Raw genomic sequence first — 12,061 nt, 5'->3', positions numbered from 1 at the left:
CCACAGAAGAATCGATATGTAAGCGGGCCTGGCGCACGCTAAATCCGTCTCGGCCAAATGTCCTCCACTGATGTGGGTCTGAAGTTTGAAAAGGGGGTGTCAACTCAGGTATCGTCATCGTCATCTGATCGTAGTTCAAAATTACGAGGTTTGTTCCAAAGTAGCCTATTGCTGCTTTAAAACAGGACGTTAATATAACTAAACTAAACTAAACAAACACATTATTAAAATTGGTACTCTCTGAAACTACCACTGATTCAAATAATCTATGATTTCAAATAATTGGAAACAAGTTATGTATAAATTGGTCCATTATTTGGTAATTGAAATGAGGTGATATAAAAATTCCAAGCTGGTATCTATCTTTAATTAGCTGTATTTATATGGTTGTCTTTATTTATTTTCCAATATTTGAATTTCATGAGAAGTGGGAACAATTTTTTATGGTTTGTAAAAAAAAAATCAATGTAACTGCAGATTAATTGCTAAATACTTTATCAAAAATGAATGTATGATCTCTCAAAAAGCTTGAGTTTGGATGCATCTGTCAACAAAATTACGTGAAATAAGCAAAAGTTAAAAACTATCATCCTTAAAAACATTTTTTGCAATACTTTTTCATTATGCAGTTGAATATTTCACTTTATTGCAGTTGAATCACTATACTAATGATAACTGTCTACTTTTAAAGATTATGAAAATAGGAAAGATGGCATAATGATGAAGGATTTAAACAAACAAATGAACATGAAACCAGCCGAGCCTTCGCATTACACGTGTCCAGCAGGTGAGCGAATACGTCATTTTGTTTATATGTCTCTTTGTTTATTTAATCGGAAATGCCATTATTTGTTTTTAAGACTTAAAAAATGTTTAAAACATTTGCAACAAAATAAAGGATGAGAGCTCATTTGATTTGTACTGTTGTTGCTATCTGTAAAGTTCAAAATTTTAAAGCTATTTTTTTATAAATAAATGCATGATAAAAACTGTAAATGTCTGATAAAATAGCAAATTAAAAAAAAATTGTGTTTAGGAAAAAAAAAATGGTTTTGTTTTTAGAAAAATCTGATAAAATAACAAATTTGGGGGGGGGGGAAGCTGTATTTTGAAAAAAAAAATTGTTTCTTACAGGAGTTTTAATAATGCCAAAATTCAAAATCTTTATTAAATGCAATTAATTCAAAAAAATACCTGTAAAGTTAGAAAATTTAAATAAATGCATGATAAAAGCGATGAAAAAAATCTTATAAAATGGTAAATTTGTGAAAATAACCCGCATTTCGAAGAAAAAAAAATATTGTTTTTTGTAAAAAAAGCTTTTATAATGTCAACAATTAAAATGTTTTATAGATGAAATTAATTAAAAAAATATTCGATTTTGCAATTTTTACATAATTAGCATTTACTAATACGATTTATATCGATAAAAAATGTATTAGGTTTTTTAAAAAAAATATTAAGCAAAACAATTCTTAAAGCATTGTACTTGTTACATGCAATCATGATTTTTTCGCTTCTTAGTATATTTTACGAATTATTTGAATGATGTGCATAAAATTCTGTGGAGTAATGTTTTTTTATCGTTTGAAGTCCGATATAAAATATAAAATATATTTTAATGAAAACGTGTAGGGTGAAATTAATTTTTAAAAATACATTCAATTTTGCATTTTTTGCTTACTAATCATTTACTAGCACGATTAATGTCGGTCGAAAACGTATTAGATTTAAAAAGAAATTTTTTTGAAGCGAAACAATGTTTGAAGCATTGTACTTATTACATTCAATCATGATTTTTACGCTTCATAGTATATTTTACGAATTATTTGAATGATGTGCATAAAATTCTGTGGAGTAATGTTTTTTTATCGTTTGAAGTCCGATATAAAATATAAAATATATTTTAATGAAAACGTGTAGGGTGAAATTAATTTTTAAAAATACATTCAATTTTGCATTTTTTGTTTACTAATCATTTACTAGCACGATTAATGTCGGTCGAAAACGTATTAGATTTAAAAAGAAATTTTTTTGAAGCGAAACAATGTTTGAAGCATTGTACTTATTACATTCAATCATGATTTTTACGCTTCATAGTATATTTTACGAATTATTTGAATGATGTGCATAAAATTCTGTGGAGTAATGTTTTTTTATCGTTTGAAGTCCGATATAAAATATAAAATATATTTTAATGAAAACGTGTAGGGTGAAATTAATTTTTAAAAATACATTCAATTTTGCATTTTTTTGTTTACTAATCATTTACTAGCACGATTAATGTCGGTCGAAAACGTATTAGATTTAAAAAGAAATTTTTTTGAAGCGAAACAATGTTTGAAGCATTGTACTTATTACATTCAATCATGATTTTTACGCTTCATAGTATATTTTACGAATTATTTGAATGATGTGCATAAAATTCTGTGGAGTAATGTTTTTTTATCGTTTGAAGTCCGATATAAAATATAAAATATATTTTAATGAAAACGTGTAGGGTGAAATTAATTTTTAAAAATACATTCAATTTTGCATTTTTTGTTTACTAATCATTTACTAGCACGATTAATGTCGGTCGAAAACGTATTAGATTTAAAAAGAAATTTTTTTGAAGCGAAACAATGTTTGAAGCATTGTACTTATTACATTCAATCATGATTTTTACGCTTCATAGTATAATTTACGAATTATTTGAATGATGTATTTAATTACCATTAATTTGGTCTTTTAATCCTTATCTCTCTATCTCCAATATTAAATATATTTTAAAGAAAAGTGGCAAGGCAAAAGTAATTAAAAAAATTATTCGGTTCTTGCTATTTTAGCATAATAAGCATAAACAATACGATATACATTTGTCGAAAACGTATTAGACGTTTTACAAGCATTAATGAAGCGAAACAATGTTTAAAACATTGTACTTATTATATGCAATCATGCTTTTTCCGCTTCATAGTATAATTTACGAATTATTTGAATGATGTATCTAATTCCATTAATTTGGTCTTTTTATTTTTATCGCTCTGAGTCCAATATTAAATATCAAATATGTTTAAAAGAAAACGTGTAGGATGGGTGAAAAATATGAATAATGTTTGAATACATTTATTTTGACAAGCATACTTTAATGAAAGCGTGTAGGAGGAGACAAAAATGGATAAGCAATGTTTGGACTCAATTCTTGGAGTTTTTGATTCTCAATTCTTGGATTCTAATTTGGACTCAATTGAAAACTTACACGATGAGAAAAAAAAAGTTGATGAATAGTGTCTGAACTTTCTTTTAACAAGTATACTTTACTGAAAATGTGTAGGATGAGAACCGAGATCATATTCTTCATAAAACCTTCATGCCACTCATCTTAATTTTCTAATTATTTTCGTCTGTAATTGAAGAAAATAAAAATACAATAAAGATGAAAACCGTGTTGTTTCCTTTAGATTCTCATGTTTCTGTTGAAACTTTATATTCCTATTAGGTTCCTAAATTAATTTATCATATGATTTTCGTAGTTCATAAATTCTTAAGACCAAATTCATAAGATTTTTTCAATTAAGACCAGTTCACAATTAAATAAGTCCAAATTTCGCAATATCAATCACATTTTGTGTATGATGATTTTGATTTTTTATTAAAAAGAAGCAAAATCATCATACAAATTATATACATCATTTATTTATATCACGTGTCATTTATATACATATTACATCATAATTTATATACATCATTTATTTATATCACGTGTCATTTATATGCATATTACATCATAATTTATATACCTACTTAATACACGTTAAATACATCATTTATATACACATTTATACACGTTATATACATCATTTATTCAAAACATCATACACATTATACATCATTTTACTTTTATTATTATTATCGATTATTTTATTTTTTTAGGTAAAAAGGGTGAATACACAGAGCCCTACACTTACATAGATACAGTTTCACCTAGGCAGGTAAGAAATTTTTTTTCTAAATTAATGTGATGCATTTTCGCATTTAAAAATAAAAATTAGTAAAATGCATTTACCGAAAACCACAGAAATTAAATTAAAACATTTTGGTTTGATTTTTGAATACATTATCGACCATTCATAAAATTCGAATTAAAATATTAATCTGAATATAATTGAATACTTGAAACTACCTTAATGTCTGTATGCAGATTCTGAGATTTTTAACGCTTTATTTTTATCTATATACTTAAGATGATATATAAATAGTTAAAATATTGTAACAGGCGTATTAATTTCCTGAAAAGAAAGGAACTGAATAAATAATTATTTACTCTGCTTTAAAACGATATAACCGTATAATTAAAACAAAAAGCCTTCTCGCATAATTTCTAACAACCTTGTCATGCCAGAGAACACCTTGCACGGCAATGGCGTACAATAAGCACGAAATATTAATTTTTTTGAAAGTACAAACCGGCAAACTATCAACCCGTAGTTAAGTAATTTCCGGGAAGTACCAGTAGTAGTTTTGTCCTTGAAAGGTATGTACACTGTAGATATTAAATGAGGGAACCAAATCTTATCTATCTAGCTCTCTTCGTTTTGTAGTTATCGTATTAACTTATATTCGAACATACGGACAGATGGATTTACTCTGAACAATTTCACTCAAAATTCGATAGAAATTTGTTAATTTGGTGCAAATACCATATATCAAATTTTAACCGTCTAGCCCAAATCGTTTATGAGTTGTATATATATATATATATATATATATATATATATATATATATATATATATATATATATATATATATATATATATATATATATTGATGACTAAGAATTTAAACCCTATTTATAAAGTAATAAAATTTTCGAAGTGATATGTGTTTCTCGAGTTCATTAATATATTTTAATTCTTTTTCTGTTATAATAGAATTGAAAAATTGCCTGTAAAATAGGGAAAAAATGTTTGAATTCTGATACCCCATTTAATTAAAAATGAGATATTGAATTACTAAAGTAAATATATCAAGTAAAAAGTTAAATAATTTGTCACGATTTAAATGCTGAATAAAAATGCACAGAAATCCGGAGTTAGTAAAAAAAAAAAAAAAAAAAATCATATTTGAACTATTTTATTTTTGCATACCATTTTCCTCTCATGTCATACAATTTTTCCGTCCATGTTATATAAAATAAGAAATTTCAAATTTAATTCTCGATTATGTGATATTTTATATTGTTAACTAACATTTGGAATTTTTCCTATAATGTTCAGCAGATATTTATTTAATCAGAATAATATTTTATTTCAGGCATCAGATGAGCTCTTTGCTACAATTAAACGTTGTCCCACCAGACCAATCTATGTATCGGGATCTTATAACAAGGGTAAGTTCATGTTTATTACAGGCTAATTGAAAATAGGGAGAATTACAAATGTTTCTGCCATTAAGTTAAATTCTTTGAATGTGCATGTATTTTGTTTTATACAACCTTCTCTTAGAGCCTAATCGAATATGTGGATTCGATTAGGCTATTAAGATAGCTAGATTCATGCCACCTTTGGCGACATATTCAAGCTGGTTTTCCTAATCAATGCTGATGATGAGTCGTATATTCTTATGAAATTTCTATTACCTAAAACACTTTAAGCTCTTATAAATAGAGCTCTTATTTCTTTTATTTTTGCACAGTTTACAAAGCTGGTTTAATCATTGAGGGTGGGGGTTTTTTTCAGTCATGCAATCTTATTTTATTCCAAAATGGATGAACACGATTTTGAAAAATTGGCATGCCTGGAGGAAATGGTGAATATGCGGGGTGAAAAGTTGCTATTAAGATAGGTAGATTCATGACACCCTTGGCGACATATTGGCGATGGTGTTTCTAATTAATGGCTTTTTTTCGGTCATGCAGCCTTATTTTATTCCAAAATGGATGGGCGGGATTTTGATATGTCTAATGTTTCTTTTTTCCTTCTTAATGAACGTAAATTTGAGGGAGAATAATATTTCTTTAGTTTCTGGAGTAAGCGGCAGTCTTTTCATTTCTGAGATAAGTGAGAAAAAGTTGTGGTGAGTCAAGAAAATATTACGACAATTAAATTTGAAGTCGTGATTCCATGTTTAATTGTGATGCCTAAAAGCATTATAGTATGACGGTTAACACACCAGACACCAAAACGTTGTGGTACTCAGAAAATAATGTCAAAGAAAGTTGCAGTTAATTAAAAGAATAATGAAAAATTGACTTTTAAATATAAAAAAATACTATTTTATTACCCGATCCTAAATGATGTTGTTGTTTTTACTTATGGCACTTTACAAGCTCGTTGACAAACTGTCAGCGATATAAGCCGTGTGTGCAGCAACTTCTAAAGACGCAAGGCCCCTGAGCACCCGAGGGAAGAAGTCTGACTTCGATCTCATATGAAGATGCCACACACATTTGCTTGCTCAACCCCCTTTTTACAAGGGAGCTCTTTTACACACTTCACAGATAGAGCATAAGGTAGAGAAAAGCCATGCCCCGATCAGAGCTCGAACCCGGGACGCTAAGATCCTGGGAAGACGCGCTACCCCTAAGCCAAGACGCCGGCAAATCTTGAATTATATGAAAGGCGAATGGAAATTCCCTTTGGAGCAAGGCCAGATTATTTCTTAGCCATCATAAAAACACTATTAGAATCCGGTCGATTTTAGATTTTGATGTCTAATGCTTTTCTTATATATGTTACGGTAAACGTAATAAATAAGTGATTACGTATAATTAAGGATAATGACATGAGAGAAAAGTTTAAGTGCGAATATTTAGATAAAAAAATTTTGATAAAGTATTTACATCGACAAAAACAAATCTGAATTGAATTATTCCATTTGGAGTTGAGTTGTAACTGGAAGGTGCATACATATAACTTTGCATAATTTATTGTATTATCAATTTTTATATACAATTTGGAGCTGTTATTTTCGTTCAAATTATTACAAAACTGATCATCTGTAAGCCGAGCTGCGAAATTAGATTCCCGTACAGTTAGTTACAAGATTCATTTCAATTTTCAGTTACGTATTGGATGTCTTGCATTGCAAGTAATTGTGTAATTCAATGAGTTATACACTATATATTAACTAATGTCATTTTTCTTGCAGGAATTTCTCAATCTCACGAGGGCAGTTTCCAATGCCCACCAGAAGATGGCGCTACTGAACAAAAAGTCCCAAATAAGAAAAACAGTGATCTTGCAGACACCAATAAATGGTGCAAGAGCAGTCAATCCAACATTGGCCACAACCCTATACGATGACAAATTTTATTGATGTTTTCACCATTTCATGTAAACAGTTTTCATTGGAATTTTAACATTCGTTGGATATGTGTGAAAAACCGTGCCAAAACCGAATTTTTACTTTTCTTAATCAAACTATTACGATAAATTATGATGAAATAAATGTATTTTTAAAAATCTTCTTTGTCGATCTATTTTTCCAACACAGAATTGCTGTTTGAATGTCTTTATTGGTTAAATCAACAGCTGAAAGAAACAAAAAATAATTTCTAACTAATCAAGCAAATAATACAAAGCATATTTGTCTTATTCATTCTTTATATTGACGTTTTTTTTAAATGTATTAAACTATAGAAGGTGGCGCGTCAATCACTGATGTCGAAATTCCACAAAATGACAGAAAAAAGATATAAGTCAACATGAATATACAATTGACTCTTTTTTTATTTACAGTAAGCTCTTCGAATTATGATTCAATAAATAATAAATTCCAGAAATTCAGTGCAGTTGGTTCACTTTTTACAAAACGGCAACTGTATGTACGTGTTAAAACCACATTTCGTTTGTTTTTGTACGTGTGACTCAAGTTAAAAAACAAAACAAAAACGGATTAATAACCTCCGGCGTTAAGCGTTTATTGTAGAATCAGTGATCAATCAATTATTACCATGACAACTTTTAGTAAATATTTTTAATTCTATATACGCATGCATATATGAAGTGATATAATTTTGAAAATAACAATGCGCTTCAAGTGCTTTGTCAAAAAAAAAAAAAAAGACATTCGGAATATACTAGTTTGATTGCTGCCACGATCTATTTTAAGTCAACATCTAACTGCTTAAAATTTAAAAAATATATATATATTCTAGAATTTTCTTTTTGGTAAAAAATAAAACAAAATGCTAGGAACAACATCAAAACTTGATTATCAAGCATGATCGTATTATTCGAATTCAAAAATGAATAAATTTTAATACAATTAAAAATATAACTATAAGCAACTACTAGAATTGAAATAAAATAAACTCAACATTATATAAAAGGACATGATAAATGAAGATTAAATAAATATTTTCGTACATAATAATATATTTTATCCAAATTGTTTGATTTTTATATTGGAACAGAAAATAAAGTAAGAAAAACACACAAACACGAGAATTCAAATACATTTTTAGAATATGCAGTGATTGCATATTTTTATGCAAAACTGACTGACATATGTGCAACCTCATTAAAAATTCAACGAACTGTTTAAAATTAAAAAAAATAATTTCTAAGGATTTGTTCCTGATGGAATGAAATATGTAAATAACCATATCAAAAGGTGATCAGTAAGCTCAAACGTACTGTTCGATTCAAAGAATGAATGAATTTTAAAATATTGAAAAATATAGACATAAACATGTACTAAAACATAATAAACTCAACAGTATAGAAGAAGATATATGATAAAAGAAGATCAAATAAATATTTCTTATTTTTAGAAAAAAAAAATAAGAAATAAAGCAACTGATAGCCAAATAATATGTATTATTCAAATTATTTGATTTTTACATTGGAACAGGAAATAAAGTTAGAAAAATGCTCTTGGATTGGTTTTATGAATATACAGTGATTGCATACATCTAAGCAATATGCGTAAGATTTACATATGTTCAACCTGATTAAAATTTCAAAGGAATTTGCTTAGAGCAATATGAATATACCAAAAAAAAAAAAAAAAATTCCTGCTCTTGACAATTATAAGCAAGAATAAATTATAAAAGAAAATTAAAATTAATTAATTTAAAGAATAATTAAAATGATTGTTTTTTTAAAAAAGTCGATAATTTTAAGAGTAGAAACAAGTACATGTACTAAATAATCACAATAATTATATATTAATATTAAAATTGGAAGCTAGTAATTATGATCGTTATAATTACCAAGATTTATTACTGGATTCAGAAATTTATCTTTAGTCACATTATTTATAATAATATTTTTCTTTTCAGCATGATTAAATAAATAACTTTTACTCTAACCGTGATCTGATTTATTTGAATCAACTAACAGCACAATACGACGAAAAACTGAATGGAATGTTCTCTTAATTTCGACAGTTTAATACTGGCTTTTCAATTCTGCTTGTAACTAACTGCCTGACTTTTCCGAACATTGGAAAGATGATGAGTGGGAAAGATGTTGGCAAAATCAACAAACGAAGATATCTCTTCTCAATCACGCTGATTTTAAAAGAATGAATATAACTCAGTAATAATTCAATTGATCTTGACTTTTTATCATTATTGTTTTCACATTTAATTGTAACTTCTATTACTTTTTGTTGTTGTTTCTGATGCAATTATCATAGACAAGCCCACTGACTATGTTAGCAAATTTAAGCCTTTTTTTTGCGTTTTTTGTTTTTTAGCAGCGCCATCTAGGGCCAAGAGTACGAATTAGATACACACGCGTCACAACCCTTTTTACGAGCGGACTTCATCCATGCAATTCATTCATTCAACCACAAATCGTAATTTAGACCTGAATCAGAGAACGATCACCTCTAATTCAGTACTCCCAGTGGTATTACTCTCGTCACAAATAACATCTTCAATCCATACGATACCTTCCCTTGTATACGATAGCAACTTTTAATACATTTTTTTTATTTCAAATTTCATCTCGCCATGCATTTTGCAGTTTGCTTACAAAATTTGGATTCTTTCTGTTTATTAGTTTAATTTGCAAGCGCCTTCAAATAAGGACAGATATTTTATGGATTGTATATACAGTTGGATTCATGTTGATGGTAGACTGATGGACAGTTTTTCATTCCTCATGACTTTAAATTGTGACTTTTACATCTATCTCTTCTCGGGCAGCGGTCGCCTGGTGATAAGGTCTCGGCTCGTGAGCCTTAGGGTATCAGGTTCGATTGCACAGAAGAATCGTCGTGTAAGGGGACTTTCCACCTAAATCCGTCAGGGCCAATCGTCATACCGCTGGTGTGGCGTGGTGTGGACAGGGGTATGCCAGCTCAGGTGTCGTCCTCGTCATCTGAACAAGGTCCGTCCAAAAATAGCCCTAGTTTTGCTTAAAACTGGAGGTTAATATAACTAAATTAAACTAAAGCTACTTTTACAACTGTCTGGTCTTGCAAGGATTTAAAAATTCTTTAATCTTAAGAACCTTTTCAATTTTTTATCAATCAACCGAAAGATAATTAAGAACAAGGTAAATAAATAAACTCGAATTGCTGAAATTGAATTAGAGTCTTTCGAATATTCCCATATGAATATTCTACTAATATTTTTTAAGCCTGTGAATATTTCTAACTATTTAAGCAATTTTATTCAAAATTCTATTTCCATGACTCCACTTATAAAGTGACCTGACATCTTTTTAAACAAAAAAAAAAAAAAAAAAAAAAAAAAAAAAAAAAAAAAAAAAAAAAAATCCAAGTTTTTTTGTTCTTAATGAAAATATGAATTAAATATCTCATATTATTCGAGATTTTTCATTATATAAGTACATATTTCAATGTATTAACTAAATCCATTTGTAAAAAAGGATAGTTTCTGAAAAATTAATTTTTTCTGCTTTCATCATATGCAGAATTCCGTCATTCTGCCTTAGCGTATATGGATGACTCAGTCTTGTTTGAATACTTTAAAATAATAATAAAAATATAATATTTATTTCTTTGTAGTATCTTACTATTTTAAGAAAAAATAATTATAATGACGTATTTCATTATGCCTGAAATAATTTGTTTATTTATTTGTTATATTCAATATTTTACCATATATAGCTTCTCTGCTATTCGCCTTAGATAAGTGGCTTAGATTAAAATTCAAAATAATTTATAACACTTTATTCCTTAAATAGTTGAGGTGTGACGAATACGTCTCCACATTGAATTGTCTCCTTCAATTCAATGTGAAGATGTGTTAAATGGAAACCTTCCCTTCGACCGATATTGCCGGGCAGCTAAAGGTCACTCACTCACTTAGAGACAAGACGATCTTTAAACTAGTTCTGACCAGATGAGGCTTTTCGAAATCCTGGCAACTCGTTATTTTCAGACGATGAAGAAAGTTCGGAATTGCAACCTGTTTATTTTCCTCACGTTTTCAGTTGATAATTTCTTCAGACAGTAAGATAAACATCTGAAAGTGGGAAACCACAGTAGCCAAAACATTATGCTAATCTTCCACTTAATAAGGTCAAATACCTCAAAAACATCAGGAAGGGTTTATTTTATATGAGCGTGCTATCGGTTGCGTAATGTTTTCATGCGCATGTTGCTATCTGTTGCATATTAAGCAACAAACTGATTTTCTTGCCATTTTCTACTACTTTTTACTTCTTAAAAACCATTTTTCTACAGAATAATTATTCTTTCTTCTTATTGTTGTTGATGTTCTTCAACTTTTATATCTACTAATGAAACATGTTTATTTTTTCCTCTTATTGTTGTTGATGGTTTGCAACTCTTATATCAACTAATTAAATATATCTATTCTTTCCTCTTATTGTTCTACAACCTTTATATCAACTAATTAATGTCCGGTAACACTTATATTGAAATAATACATTTATTCTTTCCTTTTATTTTTGTTGAAGTTCTACAACTTTTATGTCAACTAATTAAACGTATTTATTCTTTCCTAGTATTGTCGTTAATGGTCTGCAACTCTTATATCACCTAATTAAATCTACATATTCTTTCCTATTATTGTTGTGGATGTTCGGCAACTTTTAAATTGAATTATTATTTCATTTATTATTTTCTTTTATT

General features: G+C 28.4%; 1 protein-coding gene across 3 annotated transcripts in view; it reads left to right on the top strand.

Annotated features, from left to right (window-relative positions):
* LOC129957034 (cell adhesion molecule Dscam2-like) overlaps positions 1 to 7,373 on the top strand; it is a 329,511-nt gene extending 322,138 nt beyond the window's left edge. For all 3 annotated transcript variants that reach the window (XM_056069149.1, XM_056069150.1, XM_056069148.1), the window contains 4 exons: positions 692 to 787; positions 3,916 to 3,974; positions 5,297 to 5,372; positions 7,133 to 7,373. In XM_056069149.1, coding sequence (XP_055925124.1) covers positions 692 to 787; positions 3,916 to 3,974; positions 5,297 to 5,372; positions 7,133 to 7,287 — 386 coding nt within the window. In that variant the 3' untranslated portion in view covers positions 7,288 to 7,373. The remainder of the gene's footprint in view (positions 1 to 691; positions 788 to 3,915; positions 3,975 to 5,296; positions 5,373 to 7,132) is intronic.
* Positions 7,374 to 12,061: the final 4,688 nt, after the last annotated feature.

The sequence above is a fragment of the Argiope bruennichi genome, chromosome 11 (genome assembly GCF_947563725.1).
Source record: "Argiope bruennichi chromosome 11, qqArgBrue1.1, whole genome shotgun sequence".
Lineage (NCBI taxonomy): Eukaryota > Metazoa > Arthropoda > Arachnida > Araneae > Araneidae > Argiope > Argiope bruennichi.
The sequence above is the reverse complement of the archived record's forward strand: the minus strand, read 5'-3'. Positions and strand labels throughout refer to the sequence as shown.